This window comes from Geotrypetes seraphini, chromosome 3 (genome assembly GCF_902459505.1).
Source record: "Geotrypetes seraphini chromosome 3, aGeoSer1.1, whole genome shotgun sequence".
NCBI lineage: Eukaryota > Metazoa > Chordata > Amphibia > Gymnophiona > Dermophiidae > Geotrypetes > Geotrypetes seraphini.
In genome coordinates, this window is record NC_047086.1 from 4,941,697 (window position 1) to 4,965,684 (window position 23,988).

At 46.8% G+C, this 23,988-nt stretch overlaps 1 protein-coding gene across 2 annotated transcripts in view; it reads right to left on the reverse strand.

Moving 5' to 3' along the window:
* Nucleotides 1-23,988, reverse strand: part of RPF2 (ribosome production factor 2 homolog) — a 73,702-nt gene that overhangs the window by 13,189 nt on the left and 36,525 nt on the right. For both annotated transcript variants that reach the window (XM_033939732.1, XM_033939733.1), the window contains exons 5-7: nt 11,537-11,618; nt 2,033-2,109; nt 1,741-1,840 (exon numbers count right to left, since the gene is read on the reverse strand). In XM_033939732.1, coding sequence (XP_033795623.1) covers nt 1,741-1,840; nt 2,033-2,109; nt 11,537-11,618 — 259 coding nt within the window. The remainder of the gene's footprint in view (nt 1-1,740; nt 1,841-2,032; nt 2,110-11,536; nt 11,619-23,988) is intronic.

Here is a 23,988-nt window from a genome sequence, read left to right on the forward strand (position 1 = left end):
GAAGGGGGAGCGAAACAGGAAGTTTAAAAAAGAGGCGGGCCTCGCAGAGGGAAAGCAACGCCGCCGGCAGTTTGTCTTGATCGCCGCCACTGCCAAGAGACAGCCGTGGTTGGAAGGTGGCCATTACCATCTGGAAGGAGAAGCAGTGATGCGATCTTGCTTTGGTTTGGGGGGAAGGGTGCGCTTGCTGCCGGAAGAGAGCTGTGTCGGGGTTGCCATTGCTATGGGAGCAGCAGGGCAAGGGATCCATGCGGGTATTGTGGCGTTGTTGTGAGGAAAGGCTCTGGGGGTGCTTTGGTGGCGAGTCAGACGCCACCTGCAGTGGAACATCCTGTTTCCGGGGCCTTCTGAAGATCAAGGGAGCAGGAGAAGGAGTGACATGCTGTAAATTACATGTGTGCTGAATGAAGGACAGACATGCTGGAGATAACCTGGGGTAGGGGGAAGGAAGGAATAAACAAATGATGAATGAATGCTGTACATTCCTAGGAAAGAGAAGCTGGAAATAAAATCACAAGCAGAAATGAGCAGGTCAGCAGGACTCCATGGAGAATGACAGAAGCTGAGCGGAGGGGGGATTCCCAGGAAGAAGGAAGGGGTACTGCTTTGGGGTGGGGTACAAGAGAAAGGGTAAAAAAGGAAGAGAAGCTGGTTGGGGGTGGAATATAGGGAAAAGAAGAATGGTCTTAGAGGCAAGGGAAGGAAGGATAGATAGGAATGGAGCTGGAACTAAAAGGGTGATAAATGCAGAGGAGGATCTATGAAGGCCAAAAGGGTACAGAGGACTACGGAAATGGTGAAAGGTGAGATGGTGCGACTGGGATTAGTGGGAGACAGGGTCCGGGCATGGAAGAAGCAGAGTATGGGTGGGGTCAGGGTATAGGTGGGGCTATTCTAGCACCCATTACTGTAACACATGTAATGGGCTAAAACACTAGTAAATAAATAAAATACCAGCCTGTTCTGAATTTGCCATTCATGGAAATTTGGGTGTATGGCTTCTGCACAAATTTCCCTATGTGGGTCGCAACTCACAACCCATCGCTGCCTGAAAGTACATAAGGGCTTTATAATACACCTCAGTGGGTTTGGGAAAGATGCTGTAAGCTTTGAAAATGGGTTTGCAGTTCACAAAAGAACAGCAAGTACTGATATAGAGAATAATAATTTTCTTGCTCTGTTTTATCTTGTTGTTCATTATATCTTGAATTAGCTCCCTGTGATTGAGTACCAAGTTGTAAATGACTTGTGTGAAAGGTCCTCGACAGACTATTAACAGGACAGTTTGCCCTTCCCTTCTTATGTCATTATACATATATTCATATTTCAGGATTGTGTTATTGAATGTTTAGATGCTGGGAAGGAGGGTGTTATGCAGCTCAGGCAGGAGGCGACATCTTGTCGGGTAAGTTCAATACTATCATTGCCATCATGTTTGACTGCCTATATGGTTGGCATGTTGAAGACTTGACAGCTAGTCATGAGTGGCTGGGATCACACAGAATGGTGGATGTGGCTCTGGACACTGTTGACTAGACTGGATTGACCACACAGGTCTCTATTTACTGTATCTTGTGAAGGCTGCAAGTTGTCTTGAGCTCAAACTGGAAAATACCCGGAGAAGCCCCCAGAGGCCCATACCCCCCCCCCCAGTAGCTTCCCTACCACCTCCAGAGACCCAGGCCATGCTCCCTCCCCATATTAGAAGATGATGGCTGCCCCTACATGCATAGTCCTTACCAATAAAGAGACTCTTCAGCCTCTTATAGTCTTCGCTTGACTCAAACGCATCACCAGCAAATATCAGCATAGGTTTTGTTCCCTCGGGGCACTTACTATTCTGGAAAAGATTAATCGGGGAAAACAAAGACCACATATTTATGATGGTTTCCTGATGAGACTCGGATGGGAGGAAGCAAGGTTAGGGAAGGTGCTTGATGGCTCCCTGGTGAGATATGAGGAGAAGGTGTAAGATGAGAGGCTGTGTCTTAAGTACATCATAGAAAATGTTTAAGGAAAGGATATGCATTACCTTAATATCATTGAGGGATACGAAGTTCTCGACACCAAGCTCTATCATGTCTAAAACGTGGTAGTCAAACATCCGACCTAGGAAAAGAGAGACCTCTTCACTCCAGGACATAAGACGCACAAATCAGCTTTAGCTTCAACAGCCCAAAACATTCAATGTACAGTACACACAACCAGATATGGCCTTCTCAGAAAAATCATGACAAGATGTCCAACCAGACACAATGTTTCAATTAAAGTCAAGGCAAAAAAAGGGAGAAGTGACAAGTTAGGAAGTACTCTTATTGAAAGGTCAGGGGGTGGGTTAGGAAGGGTAGAGGAGGAGGAGGGTTGGGCAGGACCACAACAAACCAAATTTGCGTTCTTTGCAGCATTCTTTTTACTACTGGAACGATTTTCACTGGGGAGGTTGGCATCTGGGACACCAACAACTGTTTCAATATTCTGTCCTTCAAGTATGAGCTTAGATATCCCCTAAGATTGTCACCTGGAACATAGGGGCTATTCACTCCAAGGTGACACTTCCCTGACAGAGAACACCAAATGCTTCTCTGAAGCGACCCCCCCTCCTATTTACTCTCTACTACCTCTTCCCTGCTCCTTTAAAAAAACTTTTTTTTAGCTCGATGAACTTTTATTCTCCCTCCCCCATTTCCCTTTTGTTTCAGTAAGTCCCTTAGTTTAGTCTATCCCCTAATTATTTTAAATTTATTTCTAATGACAACTAGTATTGTTAACTGTCTAGATATCCCTTGATAGACGGTATATCAAGAGCTGAATAAACTTGGACATAAAATCCTACATTAAACAAACAGAAGGCTCCTTCGCTTTTCTGCAGGAAACACATTTATACAGTGGAGCATAGTAAGCTCTGTAGATAGTGGGTAAAATTGTCTTTTGAATCCCCTGAGGGGGAAGAAAGTGGGAGTCATAATTTTAATAAGAAAAGGTATTTTTGTCTTAATTCATAAGGTTCGTCATGATCAAGGGAGAATTGCAACTGCTCATGTAACAATCGATAGGGACTGGCTGGTTTTATGTAATGTTTATGTTGCCAATAGTTTTGATAACACTCTTAATAAAGGAAGATAAAATTGTTTAAGAGTTTGGGGAAACTGCCTCTTCTGTTGGGTGGAGATTTGAATGAAGTATTTGATCCTTCCCTTTTGGGAAGGGAAATTGTAAGGGTGTGGCATACATTACATCTGACAGAGAGGGATTATACCCACCTTTCTAGACCACACTCCACTATGTCCAGCTCACCACAGTGGTAGAATCTACCAAAAGCCCCATAGAGATCTCAGACCATACGTGGGTGGGTCTTACTCTTCAGTTTGATTTGCAGACACTGCAATGGAGGTTCACTCTTAAACTTATCAAGATAAAACATTTTAATAAGTACATAAAGTTGAAATGGAAGGCCTATGTAATCAAGAACACGTCAATGATCTTGTTTTAAGGGGGGACATTTTAGTTTTCTCTAATTTGCATCACTTGTATGGGATACATCGGAGTCTTGACAGCACAGCAAGCTCTCAATTAGTTACAAAACCAGAATACACAAACATCATGAAGATTGGCTTGTCTAGTCAAACAGAAAAAAAGGACAGGAGAACACTACCACATTGAGACACATGAACGTTAATTTTGCTAATACTGATAAAGACATTTTTGGTAGACAGCTGTATTCTGATCCAACACCGGCTCCTTTGGTCAGAGACATTTTCTAGTATATTGGTACCCCAAATCTCAGATCGGGATAGGGATATGTTAGATGCTAGAATCTGGCCAGAGGAGGTATATGCTGGGCCATCCACCAAACTACTTCACTGGGAAAGGCTCCTGGCCCAGGATTTCAGAGTGACTTTTATAAATTGCTTATAGATCTACTTCTTTGATAAGTGTTATTCTTCATATTTTAACTCTTTGTGTAACAAATTTTAAGTATATGTGCTCCCCTTAATGCTTTGAATCTGAAATGAAAAATAATGGAATATAAGATTACTAATTAGATTAGATGATGTAGAACTTCCTTTGGCAAATGCATTCAATGGCATTATTGACCAGGGTTCTCTGCCGGAGTCACTTAACAGTGATCAGATTATAGTGCTATTAAAGCCAGGAAAGAGTCCTGAGTATTCAGAGTCATACAGACCAATATTGTTCCTTAATTATGAAGCCAAAATGATGGCAAAGATCCTGGCAAACCAACTGTCTTGGGTACTGCCATGTATTTTTTTTTTTTTTTTAATCTTTATTCATTTTCAAATCTTGCACCAAGTGTACAATATTCAAACATAAAATTCATACAAATCACTTAACATTCTTAACAATTATCTAAAAGCATATAAGAGTATTCCCTCCCCCACCCATCCCATTCATCAAGAATAAGCCCATTAAAACACATAACATACCTCCCTATCCCTATCCTGCCATGTATTAAAAAAGGAGGAAGGAAGATCAACGGCAGCCAGCGTGGTTAACAAGTGAGGGAAAGGAAGCTATTACAGTTAAAAGAGAATCCTTTAGAAAGTGGAAGAAAGATCTGACTGAAAATGATTGTAATGCAAGGCGCTAATAAGGAAGGCGAAGAGAGACCTTGAAAAGAAAATTGCGTTGGAGGCACAAGCACACAGTAAAAACTTTTTAGGTATATTAAAAGCAAGAAGCCGGGAGAGAATCGGTTGGACCACTAGACAACCGAGGGATAAAAAGGCCATAGTAGAGAGATTAAATGAATTCATTGCTTCAGTCTTAACTGAGAAAGATGTGGAGGAGTTACCATTGCCAGAAATAGTATTCAATTCTGAAGCTTCAGAGAAACTTATACAAATGTCTATAACACTGGATGATGTAATGGGTCAATTTGACAAAATTAAACAATAGCAAATCACCTGGACTGGATGGTATACATCCCAGAGTGCTGACAGAATTGAAAAATGAACTTGTAGAGCTATTGTTAGTAATTTTTCTTTACAATCCAGCATTGTACCAGAAGATTGAAGGGTGGACAACATGATGCTGATTTTGAAAAAGGGTTCCAGAGGTGATCTGGGAAATTATAGACCAGTGAGTCTGACTTTGGTGCCAGGCAAAATGGTAAATACTATTATAAAGAATAAAATGACAGAACAAACATAAGCATGGATTAATAAGAGAAAGCCAACATGGATTTAGTTAAGGGAAAGCTTGTCTCACCATCTATTGCATTTCTTTGAAGGGGTGAATGAACATGTGAATAAAGGTGAACCGGTTGATACTGTGTATTTGGATTTTCAAAAGGCATTTGACAAAGTACCTTCTGAAAGACTTCTGAGGAAATAAAGTCATGGGACAGGAGGTAAGGTTGTTTTATGGATTGAGAACTGATTGAAAGACAGAAAACAGAGAGTGGGTTTAAATGGTCAATATTCTCAATGGAGAAGGGTAAATAGTGGGGTTCTCCAGGGGTCTGTGCTGGGACCGCTGCTTTTTAACATATTTATCAATGATCTGGAGATGGGAATGACTAGTGAGATAATTAAATTTGCTGATGACACAAAGTTGTTTAAAGCTATTAAAACCGCAAGATATTTGTGAAAAATTGCAAGAGCACTTTGTGAGACTGGGTGTCATTATGGCAGATGACCTTTAATGTGAGCAAGTGCAAAGTGATGCATGTGGGAAAGAGGAACACGAACTATAGCTATGTGATTCTGGGTTCTATGTAAGGAGTCACTGCCCAGGAAAAGTATCCAGGTGTCATTGTTGAGGATAAGTTGAAACCCTCAGCTCAAAGTATAGTGACAGCTAAGAAAGCAAACATAATGTTAGGAATTATCAGGAAAAGAATGGAATCCAAGGATGAAAATTTTAACATGCCCTTGTATTGCTCTGTGGTACAGCCGCAACTTGCTGTTCTGGTCGCCATATCTCAAAAAAGATATAGTGGAATAAGAAAAGGTACAGGTATAGAGAAGGGCGATGAAAATGATACCCTGCATCATATAGCTATAGTTTGGGTTCCTCTTTTCCACATGCATTCTGATGCCCAGTCTCAGAAGGTCTCTCTTGCAATTTTTCACAATCCTCTTGTCTCTTAAGAACTCTAAACAACTTTGTATCATCCTAAGAACAGCCTTACTGGGTCAGACCAATGGTCCATCAAGCCCAGTAGCCTGCTCTCATGGTGGCCAATCCAGGTCCCTAGTACCTGGCCAAAACCCAAAGAGTAGCAACATTCCATGCTACCAATCCAGGGCAAGCCGAGACTTCCCCATGTCTTAATAACCAACTATGGACCTTTCCTCCAGGAAGTTGTCCAAACCTTTCTTAAAACTAGCTACTCTATCCACTTTTACCACAACCTGGAGGAGAGCGGATGTGGTCCCTATTCATAAAAGTGGTCACAGGGATGAAGCAGGAAACTACAGGCCGGTGAGCCTCACTTCAGTTGTTGGAAAAATAATGGAAGTGTTGCTGAAAGAAAGGATAGTGTATTTCCTTGAATCTAATGGGTTACAGGATCCGAGGCAACATGGCTTTACAAAAGGTAAATCGTGCCAAACGAACCTGATTGAATTTTTTGATTGGGTGACCAGAGAGCTGGATCGAGGACATATGCTAGATGTAATTTATTTGGATTTCAGCAAAGCCTTTGATACAGTTCCTCATAGGAGGCTGTTGAACAAACTTGAAGGGCTGAAGTTAGGACCCAAAGTGGTGAACTGGGTCAGAAACTGGCTGTCGGACAGACGCCAGAGGGTGGTGGTTAATGGAAGTCGCTCGAAGGAAGGAAAGGTGACTAGTGGAGTCCCTCAGGGTTCGGTGCTGGGGCCAATCCTGTTCAATATGTATGTAAGTGACATTGCTGAAGGGTTAGAAGGAAAAGTGTGCCTTTTTGCAGATGATACCAAGAGTTGTAACAGAGTAGACACCGAAGAGGGAGTGGAAAATATGAAAAAGGATCTGCAAAAGTTAGAGGAATGGTCTAATGCCTGGCAACTAAAATTCAATGCAAAGAAATGCAGAGTAATGCATTTGGGGATTAATAATAGGAAGGAACCGTATATGCTGGGAGGAGAGAAGCTGATATGCACGGACGGGGAGAGGGACCTTGGGGTGATAGTGTCCGAAGATCTAAAGGCGAAAAAACAGTGTGACAAGGCAGTGGCTGCTGCCAGAAGGATTCTGGGCTGTATAAAGAGAGGCGTAGTCAGTAGAAGAAATAAGGTGTTGATGCCCCTGTACAGGTCATTGGTGAGGCCCCACTTGGAGTATTGTGTTCAGTTTTGGAGACCGTATCTGGCGAAAGACGTAAGAAGACTTGAGGCGGTCCAGAGGAGGGCGACGAAAATGATAGGAGGCTTGCACCAGAAGACATATGAGGAGAGACTGGAAGCCCTGAATATGTATACCCTAGAGGAAAGGAGTAGAGGTCTGCACGGGAACGGGGATCGCGGGGATCCCGCGGGTCCCGCGGGGATCCCGCGGGTTCCCCCCCTGGCCCACGGGACTCCCACGGGGACGCCCCCTGGCCCACGGGACTCCCACGGGGATGCCCCCCTGACCCACGGGACTCCCACGGGGACGCCCCCTTGCCCACGGGACTCCCACGGGGATGAAAACAACCTACCTAAATTCTGGCGATGCAAGCATGCAGCTTACAAGTCTGGCGTCGGGTCGGGAAATAGCCATGTTGAGCAGTGAGCTCAGCACGTACACAGATGAAAGCCTTGCTTGCTGATTGGTCCGGCGGCCCCGCCCCACCGTGCCGCCGGACCAATCAGCAAGCAAGGCTTTCATCTGTGTACGTGCTGAGCTCACTGCTCAGCATGGCTATTTCCCGACGCGGGCATTAGGCTGTTTTTTGTCATTTCGGGTGGGGGATGGCAGCGGCAGCAGCAGCCTGAAAAAGAAATCATCCTGGCCGGGTTCGGTGTCATGCTCCGGAGCTTCTACAGCCTTCCTATCTCCCTCTCCCTTCTACCTGCGGCTCTCTTCGGCAACAACGATCGACACAAGCTTCTGGCGTCGGGGCCTACCCTCTGCGAGTCCCGCTTGTTTCAACTTCCTTTTTCCACAAAGGTGGGACTCGTAGAGGGAAGGCCTCGATGTCGGCAGCTTGTCTTGATCACCGCTGCTGACGAGTTGCTTAAGAGAGCCGCGGAGCAGGGGGGTGTTGCCAGGTGCAGGTAGAAGGGAGAGGGCCAGATGCAGGACTCGTGGGTGAGGGAGGAGAAGAGAGAGAGAAAGAGAGAGGGGAGGGAAACAAAAGGAAATATTTCATACTGGGCTGGGCCGGAGTGGAGGTGAAAGATTGGAGTGGAAAGATTCTGGCTACCGGGTGCATTAACAAAGGAAAAGGGGGGAAAGCTGAAAATGGAGATAGTGACACAAAGAAGAGAAAGGGTAAGCAGGACCTTCTGAATAAGGATAGAAATACAGAGGGGACATGAAGAGGAGGTGAAATAGAGACATAGAAGTAATGCTGAAAAAGTGTGTGTGGGGGGGGGGGAGATAAAGACATTGAAAGGGCAAATGGTGAATATGGGGTAAAGACAAGGACAGAGACAAATGAAGATTCTGAAAAAGTGGTGAGATACGGATATAGGTGAGATGGACACAAAGAAGGGTGATGCTGGAAAATAGGTGGAATGGTAATTCTGACAGACACAGAAGGGAAATGCTGGATCAAGGAGAGATGGGGCTCAGGCTGGATGGAATGAGGAGAAATGCCTTGTTGGCCCGGAACTTCCTCTCCTACGTCAGAATTGACGTCAGGGAGCGGAATGCTGGTCAGCGCGACGCTTCTGCAGGGAAAGCTTGGGACAGCGGTGGCTTGGGGACTATTCCCCGATGGCGGTGGCAGCAAACCGAGTGGCTTGGGGGAGGGCACGGAGAAAGAAAGAAAGGGGGCAGACAGAGAGACAGAAAGAAGGGGGAACAGGGAGACAGAAAGAAAAAGTTGGGGGAGAGAATGAGGTCTGGAGGAGAGGAAACATACAGGAGGCTGAAAGAAAGGAAGAAAGATTGGATGCACAGTCAGAAGAAGAAAGTGCAACCAGAGACTCATGAAATCACCAAACAGCAAAGATAGGAAAAATGATTTTATTTTCAATTTAGTGATCAAAATGTGTCTGTTTTGAGAATTTATATCTGCTGTCTATATTTTGCACTATGGCTCCCTTTTACTAAACCGCAATATTGTTTTTTAGCGCAGGGAGCCTATGAGCATTGAGAGCAGCGCGAGGCATTCAGCGTAACTCCCTGTGCTAAAACCTACTATTGTGGTTTAGTAAAAAGGGAGGGGGTGTATTTGTCTATTTTTGTATTTTGTTACCGAGGTGACATTGCATAGAGTCATCTGCCTTGGGAAATGTATATGGCAGATATCTTTGTTTTGTGTTCAAAAGAAAAGGAAATGCATTTCTGGTTTTATTTCTACAGTGTTGAAGTACTTGTTGGCCCTTGCTGTGACTGGTGGGGATCCCCAAGCACCGCCAGCAGAGGACCTCCTCTAGAGATGGTCAGAACTCCCCTCCACCAAGCGCAGCAGTCGCTGGCAGCATCCATGAGCCACTGAGGTGCCAGCATCTGTGACTCAGGGACGCTACTGCTGCCTGCCAAGCTTGGCAAAAGGGACCCCAGGCCAACTGCAAAGGAAGTCCTCAGCTGACAGTTTGTGGGTTCTCATCAGCTGAGTATTTATATTTTATATTTACATTAGAGGTTCTGGTAGAAACCCATTTACAAAGTATGTATTCTTCCCAATTAATATTTCCAAATTAATAGTCTCTTTGCTTATTTGTAAATGGGTCTCTACCAGAGCCTTTAATTCAGTAGCATAATTAAATAAAATAACTATTTCTGAAGTTTATAGGGAAGGATGGTGACGGAGGGGATTCCTCGCGGGGACGGGTGGGGACGGAGGGGATTCCTCGCGGGGACGGGTGGGGACGGAGGGGATTCCTCGCGGGGACGGGTGGGGACGGAGGGATTCCTCACGGGGACGGGTGGGGACGGAGGGATTCCTCACGGGGACGGGTGGGGATGGGTGGGATTTTGGCGGGGACGGGTGGGATTTCTGTCCCCGCGCAACTCTCTAGAAAGGAGAGACAGGGGAGATATGATTCAGACGTTCAAATACTTAAAGGGTATTAACGTAGAACAAAATCTTTTCCAGAGAAAGGAAAATGGTAAAACCAGAGGACATAATTTGAGGTTGAGGGGTGGTAGATTCAGGGGCAATGTTAGGAAATTCTACTTTACGGAGAGGGTGGTGGATGCCTGGAATGCGCTCCCGAGAGAGGTGGTGGAGAGTAAAACTGTGACTGAGTTCAAAGAAGCGTGGGATGAACACAGAAGATTTAGAATCAGAAAATAATATTAAAGATTGAACTAGGCCAGTTACTGGGCAGACTTGTACGGTCTGTGTCTGTGTATGGCCGTTTGGAGGAGGATGGGCAGGGGAGGGCTTCAATGGCTGGGAGGGTGTAGATGGGCTGGAGTAAGTCTTAACAGAGATTTCGGCAGTTGGAACCCAAGCACAGTACCGGGTAAAGCTTTGGATTCTCGCCCAGAAATAGCTAAGAAGAAAAAAAAAAAAAAAAAAAAATTTTAAATTGAATCAGGTTGGGCAGACTGGATGGACCATTCGGGTCTTTATCTGCCGTCATCTACTATGTTACTATGTTACTTAACTATTCTGAGTGAAAAAATATTTCCTCTTATTGGTTTTAAAAGTATTTCACTGTAACTTTGAATGTCCCCTAGTCTTTGTAATTTTTGATGGAGTAAAAAATGGATTAACTTGAACCCATTCTGCACCACTCAAGATTTTGTAGACTTCAATCATATCTCCCCTCAGCCGTCTCTTTTCCAAGCTGAAGAGCCCTAATCTTTTTAGTCCTTATCATACGAGAGGAGTTCAAGCCCCTTTATCATCTTGGTCGCTCTATCTTTCTTGAGATAAGGGCTTGATGGACCATTGGTCTCACCCAGTAAAGTTAGTCTTATGTTCTTATGTTTTGGGTAAAGCTTATATAGTGGGAATGAAGTGCATCTTGAACCACTGGCTACAGGATCAGCCTTCATCCTTTTTTGTACGGAAGAAGAAGTATCATAAAAGACAAAACAAAAACTATTTATTTCTATTTAGGGACATTACGCTTAATATATCTCTATTAGGGTGAGAAGCCAAGTGTTGAATGGATTTCAGAATGCAAATACTTCTGGTTAATATAGATGGGCTAGAAGGTGGGGTATGGGAAAAGGAGGGATCAGGATGCGTGTGGCATTTTGATCTGGATGACTGATGGGATACCATAAGAGTTTAGGTAGTTTGATTCTTGGCTCAGGGATGCTGTTTCCTTTTTTTATATACTTATTCCAAGTTCTCTGTAATAAAAACAGCATTTATATAAAGTTATGGTAAAAAAGAATCGGTGTCTGGGAGTTTTTGATTTGTAGCAGCAAAGGTTTTTCCATCCAAAGATTAATGAAAGCACTTTTAAGCAAAGCTTACCTAGGACCAGATTATTTGGTCGTTTCTTATTATGAGAACCAAATATGAAAAGGGAGCAATCCGACTTCTTCGCGAAGAATTCCTAAAATATAAAGAGAGTCCCTATTACACCCCCTGCCTTACCAAGCAGAGTCCATGTTCCCCCCCCCAATGCACACACACAAAGCCATGAATGGGAAAGGGGAGTTGATGCACTACCAATCAAAGCGGTTTACATATTACATACTGGCAATGGAGGATTAAGTGACTTGCCCAGAGCCACAAGGAGCTGCAGTGGGATAGAACCTTAGACCAAAAGGACCTTAAATTTTGTCTACAGGAATCTACAATGGAGCCCGATGCCGGACATACTTGTATGGTCTGTGTTCCACGCATGGCGACAGACAGGTGAAAGTTGCCACATTCTGCAAGTGGGTGGGGGGACGGGACTGTGCAGTTTTGGAGGGAGAGGAATGTATTTATTTAACACATTTATATACTGTCTAAAATCTAGGCGGTTTCCAATATCAAAAACATTCATAAAAGTCCATAAAATCAACGGACAGGCAACATTCATTATCTGTGCATATACATGCCCTGAGCAGCATGAGTATTGTTCCTACATTTAACATATTACATATAGGCATCAATAAACAGTTGTGTTTTTAATAGTTTATTAAAGTTGACACAATCTGTACATAATCTCAGATGTCCAGGCAAATTGTTCCACAAATGTACACCAACGATACAAAAGGCATCTTGACTGGTAAGTTGAATACTGTCAGTAATGCACCACATATCATGTTTGGCTGTCTTTATGGTTGGCATGGTGGTAACTTTACAACCAGTAACCCTCTGCTAACTCAACCGTCCTGAATGGCCACAAGGGAAGATTAGGTACGTACCTCGATAATCTGTTTACACAGCATATGAGTCTTGACATTAAGTGAATATCCCATAATTGCAAGTTGGTTGCAGGAGGATTAAATTTACATTCTTCAGCTCCACCTCCTTCTCCAGTGCAGTGAAGCCCCCATCAGTTAGTACCAAAGCAATCGAACAGTGCTACAACACAGAAAACAAGGAGGGGGGGGGGTACAGTGAATCTCCTCACAAATACACAGTTGTTAGAAATATTAAACAAGGTTAAATAACACCTTAAAGAACTTGAGTGAGTGAACCAAAACCACCACCAAAAAACATTAACATGAATTAATCTTATGGATCTCGGAGTGTCTTTCCCATTAAAGCACTCACCATTCAGTTTACCCCCCCCCTTTTTTTTTTTACCGACAGTAAAAAATTTAAGAAGTGGACACTGCACTCTGATCCATGACATACACAGATGAATCCCAGACTGACAGGGCAGGTTTTCAGGCTTCATATGCTGTTTTAACAGAAAGAAGATTAATTGAGGCAAGTACCTAATCTTCCCTTCTGTTACACAAAGCATGAGACCTGACATTAGGTGATGTTCTAAAGCACTCTCCTGATTCTAGGATGGGACAGATTAGCCTGCATTTAACACTGAGGACCCAAATTCTGTATCTCCTCTCACTACTATATCTATGCTATACAATTTAAAAAATGTGTGGACCACGTAGCTTCCCTACAAATTTTTTTGGGAGAAATTGCCCATGTCTCCGCCCACAAAGATGCTACACTTCTAGTACAGTATGTTCTCACAGAGATCGGAGGCTGTTTCCCACAGCCAATGTACGTTGAAGATATAGCCATAGGAATCCATCTGGCAATTGTTGTCTTTGATGCTAGCTTGCCTCGCCAAGCTGCATTTGTTAAAATAAAAAGGATGATCTGAAAGATGAAAAATCATTTGTTGCTTTTAGGTATTGAAGAGATCTCCTCACATCCAGTACTTTCAACACTTTGTCCCTCTTCTGGGAAGAGACCACCTTTAGTAAAAATGAGGGCACGGTTCAAAGCACTATTCTCGCTTCTGTAATTCTGAGAAACGGATCTCTGCAAGACAATGCCTATATCTCTGAGATTTTTCTCACAGAGATGATGACCACCAAAAATACTGTCTTCACTGTTAAATTCAATAAAGACACTTCTCGCAAGGGCTCGAATGGCGCCTTGCTGAAGCCTTCAGCACGATGTTCAAATTCCACAAGGGAAATGATTGCCTTAAACCGAGACCCCCGATGAGGGCCCCCTTCAAGAATCTGCCTATATCTGGATGCAAAACCAAGGATCCCCTTTACAGATGAGCTCTGAAGAACAGCACAGTTACTTACCGTAACAGGTGTTATCCAGGGACAGCAGGCATATATTCTCACATGTGGGTGACGTCATCTACGGAGCCCCGATGCGGAAGCATTTTCAAGCAAACTTGATTGAAGATTTAAGTTTGCTCTGCTGCTCCACGCATGCATGCCTTCCTGCTCCACTAGGGGGCGCATCCCCTCGTGGTCTCCAGTTCACTTAACTAGCAAAGAAGCCAACCTCGGGGAGGTGGGCGGGTTGTGAGAATATATGCCTGCTGTCCCTGGATACGGTAAGTAACTGTGCTTTATCCCAGGACAAGCAGGCATGATATTCTCACATGTGGGTGACCTCCAAGCTAACTGAAAAGGGATGGAGGGAAGTTGGCAATTTAAGCAAATAGATTTCGCAATACCGATTGGCCGAACCGGCCATCGCTTCTGGACAGTGAGTCCAGACAGTAGTGGGAGGTGAAAGTATGAACCGAAGACCACGTGGCAGCCTTGCAGATTTCCTCAATAGGTGTGGACCTGAGGAACGCTACGGAGGCTGCCATCGCTCGGACCTTGTGTCCCGTTACTCGACCATGCAGCGCGAGACCAGCCTGAGCGTAGCAAAACCAGTTTGACAAAGTGCGCTTGGAAACTGGGTGGCCTAACCGGTTTGGGTCGAAGGACAAAAACAATTGTGGGACTTTCCGATGTGGTTGAGTGCGTTGGAGGTAAAAGGCCAACGCTCTATTGCAGTCAAGAGTGTGAAGCACCACCTCTCCGGGGTGAGAGTGGGGCTTGGGAAAAAACACGGGCAAGACGATGGACTGATTGAGGTGAAAATCAGACACTACTTTAGGCAAGAACTTTGGATGTGTGCGGAGTACCACCTTGTCATGGTGGAAAACAGTGAAGGGTGGGTCCGCTACCAGAGCCTGTAGCTAACTAACTCGCCGGGCGGAAGTGAGTGCGAGCAGGAAAATCACCTTCCACGTGAGGAATTTAGGATGGCATTTGTCTAGGGGCTCAAATGGAGGTTTCATTAGTTGAGCCAGAACCACGTTAAGGTCCCAAACCACCGGAGAGGGTTTGAGAGGAGGGTGGACATTCAGAAGACCCTTCATGAAGTGAGAGACTAAGGGGTGGAGCGAGAGGGCTTTTCCTTCCAGGGGCTGATGAAAGGCCGCAATCGCACTGAGATGTACTCGAATGGAGTTGGTCTTTAGGCCGGAGTGAGATAATTGAAGTAGATAGTCAAGGACCAGAGGGACGGGGACCGACACCGGGTCCTGGCTGTGAGAGGAGCACCAGGCTGAGAATCTGGTCCACTTTTGAGAATAGCAGGTTCTCGTCGAGGTCTTTCTAGAGGCCTCCAATATCTCCTTGACTGATTGAGACACGGGGAGAGAAGTCAGGGGGAAAGAAACCAAGCATTCAGATGAAGAGATTGAAGATTGGGATGTAACAGCGAACCCTGACTCTGTGATAGTAGAGAGGGAAACCGAGGCAGAGGCAGTGGATCTCTGACACTGAGTTGAAGTAGAAGGGAAAACCAAAGCTGGCGTGGCCAGTGAGGAGCAATCAGGATCAGGGCGGCTTTCACCGTTTTCAGGTGGACCAGCGTCCGCAGGATCAGAGGAAACGGCGGAAACGCGTACAGAAACCTTCCCTCCCAGTCGAGGAGGAAGGCGTCGGCCTCGAGTCGGTCCGGGGAGTGTATCCGGGAGCAGAAGAGGGGCAGTTTGTGATTGTGGGGGGATGCGAACAGATCTATTTGAGGCGTCCCCCACTGTTCGAACACCTGTCGTAGGGTCTGAGAGTGCAGCGACCACTCGTGTGGCTGGAGGAGGCGGCTGAGTCTGTCCGCCAGACAGTTTTGTTCTCCTTGTATGTACACCGCTCGAAGGAAGATGTTGTTGGAGATTGCCCATTTCCAGAGGCGTATGGCTTCGCGACAGAGGGACCAAGACCCTGTCCCCACTTGTTTGTTTACGTAGTACATTGCTACCTGGTTGTCAGTTCGGATGAGGACCACCCGGTCGTGAAGCAGATGTTGAAAAGCTACAGCTGCGAGATAGATGGCCCGGAGTTCTAGCACGTTGATGTGACAGCGGCGATCTTCTGCCGACCACATCCCCTGAGTGCGGAGGCTGTCCAGGTGGGCTCCCCAAGCGTACTCCGAGTCCGTGGTGAGTACCTTGCTGTGAGGAGGGGCAAGGAAGAGCAAACCTTTGGAAAGATTTGAAGAGTCGGCCCACCAGCGGAGCGATCGTTGCAAGGAAGGAGTCACTGTCACGGGACGATCGATCGGGTCCCGATCTTGACGCCATTGAGAGGCCAGGGTCCATTGAGGAATTCTTAGATGGAGACGGGCAAAGGGTGCGACATGGACGGTGGAGGCCATGTGGCCCAGGAGAGTCATCATCTGTCGAGCTGATACCGAGGTCAGCAGTGAGATCCTTCGGCTCAGACTTACTAACGCCTCTAGACGCGGAGGTGGGAGGAAGGAACGGAGGCGAACCGTGCCCAGCGTTGCCCCGATGAATTGTAGGGACTGTGAGGGGCGTAGTTGGGATTTTGGGAAGTTTATCTTGAACCCCAGACTCTGTAGGTAGATAATAGTCTGTTGGGTCGCTGAGATAACCCCTTCCCTGGACGGGGCTTTGATCAGCCAGTCGTCCAGGTAGGGGAATACCTGAAGACTTTGGGAGCGTAAGGTAGCTGCGACCACCACGAGGCACTTGGTGAAGACCCGAGGTGACGATGCTAGACCGAAGGGGAGGACTCGGTATTGCAGGTGCAGGTCTCCCACCTGAAAACGCAAGAACTTGCGGTGAGCGGGGTGCACTGGAACATGTGTGTACGCCTCCTTCAGATCGAGGGAGCAGAGCCAGTCGCCCTCGTCGATCAGGGGGTAGAGGGTTGGCAGGTAAAGCATCTGAAATTTTTCCCGTACCAGAAATTTGTTGAGGCGTCTCAAGTCTAGTATTGGGCGAAGGTCTCCCGTTTTTTTCGGTACCAGGAAGTAACGGGAGTAGAAGCCCTTCCCCCGTTGGCCGGGGGGAACCTTCTCCACTGCTCTCAGGTGAAGCAGATCTCGAGCTTCGGAGAGGAGTAGGGGTAGCTGCGTCCGGTTGGGAGGGCAATTCCTTGGGGGGTTGTCTGGAGGGATGGCCCGAAAGTTGAGAGAGTATCCTGATGAGATCACGCCAAGGACCCATGCGTCCAACGTGACTTGTTTCCAGTGAGGGTAAAAGACTTTGAGGCGACCCCCGATGGGAAGGAGGCCTGGGACTATGGCGGAGGGGGCCCGCCCCCTTCCGCGTATCCCGTCAAAAGGACGGGGATGGTTTGGTAGTCGCAGGCAGTTGGGACTTGGGCAGAGCCCGATGGTGGGCTTGTGGACGCCTGGGCGGAGGCCGCGAGAAGGCAGGAGTGGATTTTTGTGGGTAGCGGCGCGGAGGGGCCCTGAAAGGCCTGGACGCGGGCGGTTTAGGCTTTTGCCGCATGAGGGAGGCAAACGAGCGTTCGTGTTCGGAGAGGCGTTTTGTAGCTGCCTCGATAGTGTCATCGAACAGTTCTTTACCCAGGGGAGGTTAGCGAACCGGTCCTGTAAGTTGGGGTCCATGTCGACCAGGCGCAGCCAAGCTAGGCGGCGCATGGCGATAGCAAAGGCTGCCTCTCTGGAGGAGAGTTCGAAGCCATCGTAGGCCGCGTGGAATAGATGGAGGCGTAGGTTGGAGAGGGATTCTGAAAGCAGGTTAAACGCTCCTTGGCGGGAGGCTGGTAAGTCAGTCTCAAAGGCTCTCAGTAGTCCAATGAGGTGTTTGAGGTAAGATGTGAAGGTGAAAGTGTAGCTTTGCACCCTAGAGGCCATCATCGCATTTTGATATAGTCTCCTGCCGAACTTGTCTAGGGTTCGGCCTTCTCGGCCTGGGGGGACCGCCGCTGAGACCCTGGAGGGGTGAGCCTTTTTCAAGGAGGATTCTACTAACAGCGACTGGTGGGAGAGCTGCGGTTGTTCAAATCCCGGGAAGGGTACTGTACGGTACTTGGCTTCCATTTTGGAGGGTACTGCTGTGACCATATAGGGGGTCTCCAGGTTCCTGAAGAAAGCCTGTTGGAGTACCGGGTTAGGCGGTAAGCGAAGGGACCCTCTGGGCAGGGATGGCATATCCAGCTCCGCTAGGTACTCCTTAGAGTATCTGGAGTCGGACTGGAGGTCCAAGTCCAAAGCGTGGCCCATGTCCTGGACAAAGCGAGAGAAGGATGGGTGGGATGTTCCCGAGGCCCCGTGCGGGGGTCGGTGAACGAGACCTCCGTCGGGTGGAGAAGGATGGGAGGCTTCCCTCGAGTATCGAGGCTCCTGCTCCGATCCACGCTCCGAGACCGGGGAAACACTGTGAAAGTGTTCCGGGGTCGTGGATCTCCGACGTCTCGAGGAGCCCCTCGGAGACGATGCCGGGGTTCGGGGTACCGATCGATGTCGAATCGGTGACCTCGAACCGGACTCCCTCGGTGAAAGCCTGAAACCTTAGATCGGAGCCCCGGTCCGAGGGGGAGTTCGGAGGATGTGCGGGTTGGAGAGTGATAGCTCCGTCACCCTCAGCGGTCCTGTACGAGGTGTAGGTGAACGGCCTCGTAGAGTGGGAGAACCCCGGGCCTTCTTGGAGGTACGGCGGTTCGAGGTTTCTGTCGTTTTAGCATGACGTTTTGCCCCGCGGCGGTCTGTGGAGGGAGAGCGCCTTGGGTGCCTCGGTGAGGAGTCCGAGGAGGATGGGATGTGGCGAAGCTTGCGCGTTTTTCCCCGAGGTGGCTCGACGCGAGGCTCAGGCTGGTCTGGCACATGCGGGGTCGAGGTCGAGGCCGGTTGTAGATGGGCCATTGCAGCGGACAGCTCCGATGAGATCATCGCTCGGAGTAGGTCCAGGAAAACGGGCACGGACAGCATCGAGGGCATGTCCACTGCCTCGATGCGCTCCACCGGGGGCGACCTCGTATCAAAGTATTCCCGTGTGGTGGAGGCACGGCCCGAAGGCTTGGAGGGCTTTGCCGGGGCTGTAAGCATGGGACTTCCGCCATGCGTCGTCGGTGTCCCCGAGGCTGGCTTCTTCGCTGTTACGGGACCTGAAGAGGGAAGAGGGGACTTACCCGGAGCCGAGGCTTTCTGTTGTCCCGAGGACTTCGGATTCGAGTCTCGAGGCGATGCCGAGGTATTCGGGGCCGAGGTCAAGGCCGGGGCCGACCTCGAGGCCGAGGTAGAGGGTTGGTCGGCGGCGAAGAGATCCGCCATGCGGGCTTTTCTTCGGCGGAGGGCCCGGTTCTGGAAAGTAGCACACTGGGGGCAGGAGTCGGTTGGATGAGCGGCCCCCAGGCAGAGGATGCACCGGCGATGTGGGTCTGTGATGGAAAGAAGCCGCTCGCACCGGGTGCACTTTTTAAAGCCGGTCAAAGGCCGGGACATAGAATCGAAACTGGCCGCGGCTCGAGTAGCCACGCGGCCACGGAAGCCTCCGGGTCGGTCAAAAACGAAGCAGGAACAAGTTGAAACAAGAAAAATTCGCGCACAGCGACTTAATCGAGAAAAATAAGAAAAAATTGCGGTGCTAGAAGGCAGTTGGGGTAGAGCCTGAAAAAACACGACTTCTAGGCTCAGCGGAAAATTTTGAACTGGAGACCACAAGGGGATGCGCCCCCTAGTGGAGCAGGAAGGCACGCATGCGTGGAGCAGCAGAGCAAACTTAAATCTTCAATCAAGTTTGCTTGAAAATGCTTCCGCATCGGGGCTCCGTAGATGACGTCACCCACATGTGAGAATATCATGCCTGCTTGTCCTGGGATAAAAGAGACTTGCCATCTGCTCTTTAAGGGACCCTGTCAGACCCTTTTCCAGACCAACCTGTAGAAAGGCCAAAACTACCAACACCGGCGCATGAACTGGATCTACCTGATTCTTTGTGTACCACTGTTGAAACAATCTCCAGGACTTAGTATATGCTGCAATGGTTGATGGTCTCTTTGTTCTGAGAAGGATAATGATAACCACCTCTAAATAGCCATTCTGCACTAGGGACTTGTGCTCAAGAGCCATCGTAAGACTAAAGCATTCCAAATTCTCTAGGAGATCCAGATGCACCAGTAGCCTGAGACATTTGTCCTTTTCAGGCACACCAGGTCCTCGTACCATGGTCGCCATGGCCAATCCAGAGCCACCAGGATTACCTGCCCTTGACAGCTAACTATCCAACGAATGACTTGGCCTATCAAGGGCCATGGAGGAAACACTTACAGAAGCTCCTGCACTGGTCATGGCTGACCAGGGCATCCAGGCTTCCAGTTCCACATGCTGAACATAACATAACGTAACATTATACTTACAGACCGCGTTACCAAAAAGTTCTACGCAGTTTACAAAAGATTATAAACATTAAACATAATTATAATCTTCAGGGTGCTACTTAAATCCAATATCTGACATAGACCTCAGCCCCTGAGGATCCATGCACAAGTGGGAGAAGGGATTTATGCAGCCAGCACCCGTTAAGCCCTTCTGGATGGAAAAACAGGCCAAAAAGCTTGGGCTCAAGCACCTGATAAATCAGGATGCGAGCTAGCTTCAAAGGGAACGGACCACGAGCTCAAAAGGTTCAAGCAGGCCGGCTGGACAGGAACCCAAAGATTATCATGTCAGATGCAGACTTCTGACACAAAGTCTGCTTCCTCTCCCAGGCAGACCTGTCTCCAGGGTCACCGGGAATCCTCTCCAGCACCAAAAGCCTTGGACTCGGATAAACAAAAATCCCCCCAAATAATAAATGATCAGAAACACTCTTCTCAATTCACTTGCAGAAGGGAAAACTGATTGGGGCTCCACAGCACTGGAGAAGGAGAAGGTGGAGATGAAGAATGTAAATTTCATCATCCTTCAACCAATTTGTATTCACCTACTGTCAGGACTCATAAAGTTGTTATTATTATTATTATTTTGGTTCAAACCTCTTACCATTTTCGTTGCATTCACCAGATATGGCCTCCAAAACTGAACACAATATTCCAAGTGCGGCCTCACCTATGACCTGTACAGGGGCATCAACACCTCCTTTCTTCTGCTGGTTACTCCTCTTTCTATACAGCCTAGCATCCTTCTGGCAGCAACCACCGCCTTATCACACTGTTCAGATGCCTTTAGATCCTCAGACACAATCACCCCAAGGTCCCTCTCTTCATTTGTGCTTATCTGCCTCTCACCACCCAGCACATACGGTTCCCCCCAAATGCATCACTCTGCACTTCTTCGCATTGAATTTTAGTTGCCAGACGCTAGTCCATTCTAACTTTTGCAGATCCTTTTTCATGTTTTCCACTACCTCCGGGGTGTCCACTCTGTTACAAATCTTGGTATAGTCCACAAAAAGGCTAACCTTACCTTCTAACCCTTCAGCAATGTCGCACACAAACATATTGAACAGAATCAGTCCCAGCACTGATCCTTAAGGCACTCCACTACCTGACCCTCCTCTGAGCGAATTCCATTTACCACTACCCTATGGTATCTGTCCGTCAACCAGTTTCTAATCCAGTTCTGCCAAGGGTTGACGAGATCTCACTTTGAAATGAGGTATAGTGATGAAATGAAGACAAATTTCGTTGATAACTTTAAGAACCCACAGGTATCATCAGAAATCAACGTTGTAGATGACCTCAGATTGATTGAGGAAGTGTCAGAGAAAGAGTGTTGCTCTTCAGAGGCACATGAAAAAAGGCTAAGCATGTTCACAAGGAGCTGCCATGTGAGGTTGCTGTTAAGTTTTGCTGCTTTTGCAACAACAGCCAGGATGTAAAAGTATATCACCCCTGTAACGGGAGGGGATGGGATGGGAGGGTTTTCTATTTAATAATAATTGTTTAGATATTAGGTGTATTACATAATATTCAAGATATAGATATAGATATAGAATATAAATATGTAATGAAATGTTGTATTTAAAGTGTTATATGAGAGTTAATCAAGTGTGTATTTATAAGTTCATATGATTTTATCTAATACACTTGTTGTAATATGCAAAAATGAATATAAAGAATTTAAAACAAAAGTATATCACCCCTGATATGAATGGGAAATAGACTTTGTGCTATTCAAAGCATTCCAAGGCCTTTCATGTTGTGATAAGTTGCCTGTGGCCATCACAATGGTACAAGAGACAGTTAGCCATACTAGGCGTTTCATAGTCCCTGACGCTGCAGAAGGTCTAGATGACCTCTCAAAAGCATCATAGGCTAAACTTGCTATATATCTGTCAGCCTGTGAATTTGATATTCTAGAAGATGCTCTGAAGGAATATACTGCTCAAAGCCAGACAATTTCCTTATCAGTTACTTTAGATACATGGTATAAGAAAGGATTTTGATCTTCAGCAGAGAATTTTGATAAAGGCGACATCCAAATTTGACCAAAGCACAGCCTTGACGCCCTAGAGGCGCTGAGGCAAAAACTGATGTACTGGAATATTTGTTAAGGGTTGATTCCAGCAGTAATGATTGATATGGGTCATCAGTCCCTGGACAAGAATGAGTCCAGTGTTCTCGGAACAACCATGATACTTAAAGGTGTGTCCCAATTTGTTGAGAAGCGTCTCAGTAAGCCTGTCATATAATGGAAACCTGAGAAGACCCTTTGGGAGACTCAGCATAGTCCAAGCACATATGAACTCAGCGGTAGGTACAGTGTACGCTTCCAATTTAACAGGTAGGGAAGTGTCCAGCTGCCAAATATATCCAAGAAAAGAAAGATCCACTGAAGAAGGTCTTCTCCTGATGGGCAGTTCCTACAACAGTTTAAAAGGAATGCCGTAAGATTCAGGCTTATATTAAGTAAGCCAATTGGAATTTGAACTCTAGAGAAGTTTGTGTCTTCAAAAAATCTTACAATGTCCTTGGTACCAATCCAATGAAGATGAGGAGGAGGATCGATGAGTATTTCTTGTTTGGTCAGATGCATAAGATCGACGCAATGAAAAAGGATGATACCTCAGCTTGGAACGCCTTGTTAAAGAGCATCTATGCTTCGAAGCAATGGATCATGTTTTCAATGGAGAGCGTCAATCGCAGAGAAGATCCATGAGAAGTAGCATGATGCTCTGATGGATAGCTGATACCAGTACCTTGAAGCCTCGTAGCATTATGCTTAAGTGGTGGTACCGAGGAAGTCGATACTAGCAGTGGCATTTTGTGCAAATTAAGCATACTACCAAGCTCCCTCCGGAAGAACTCATGGAGTGTCTCCCAGAAACATGCACCGCTGCCGATGGTTCAACAGGCGATACCCTTGGGTGTCTCGATGAGTGCACAGTGTGAAGGAGAAACAACCTGCAAAGCAGAAGAACGATGACGTTGCTGTTTGGGCTGCAAAGGATTTGATGCCATTGAGACCTGCGATGCCTTAAAAGAATACACCGGTACTTATGGCTCAACAGAAAGTACCATCGGTGCAGCAGGTTGTCTCGAAGTGGCTGACCTCGATGAGGATGCATACCATGAGGGAGAAACAACCTGTGATGCTGGGAGGGGCGTCGATGTTCGGTCTGCATCAAGAGACTTGATGCTGTAGAGACCTATGACGTTTGTTGGAAGTGAATGCTTCTGAGCTGGCTCCCCAGATGCTGGAAGTTCGAAGTCAATGTCGATGCAGAAACTTCCAATGTCAACAGCTGAGAAGATCTGGCGATGTCCACGGCGATGCCAAATAACTGCTCCTGCTAAACTCAACAGGCCTTAACAAAGTGCGATTTGAAGAGTAACACAGAGTACAAGCCCCGATGTGGCGTTCAGGGTTTACTCTAAACTCTGATGACACCAGTTATGAGGGTCGGCAGAAATAGACCGTTAGCACAAATCGCCGTTCTCAAAACCCATCAAAGGTTTCAACATGGACGGAAAAAATTAACTCAGTGAGTTAAACTGTTGAGGAACCCTCCCCCCCTCCCCAGTAAATGGGGATAGACGAAAATAAAGTTTTCTGTATTCACTTGACTTTAATGAAAGGAAAGAAAGAAAATTACATGAAGCAGGAAGGCAACGCTACTAAACAGAGTTCCGTTAAAAACAGACTTCTTTGCTTTGTGTAAAACAAAGAACTGAGGTACCTCGAGCCTCTTCAGGCGGGAAGGCACATGCAAGTTTCAAGTTTGTTTAAAATTTCTTATACCACCTAATCAGACTTCTAGGCAGTGCACAAAATCATAAAAACATATATTGACT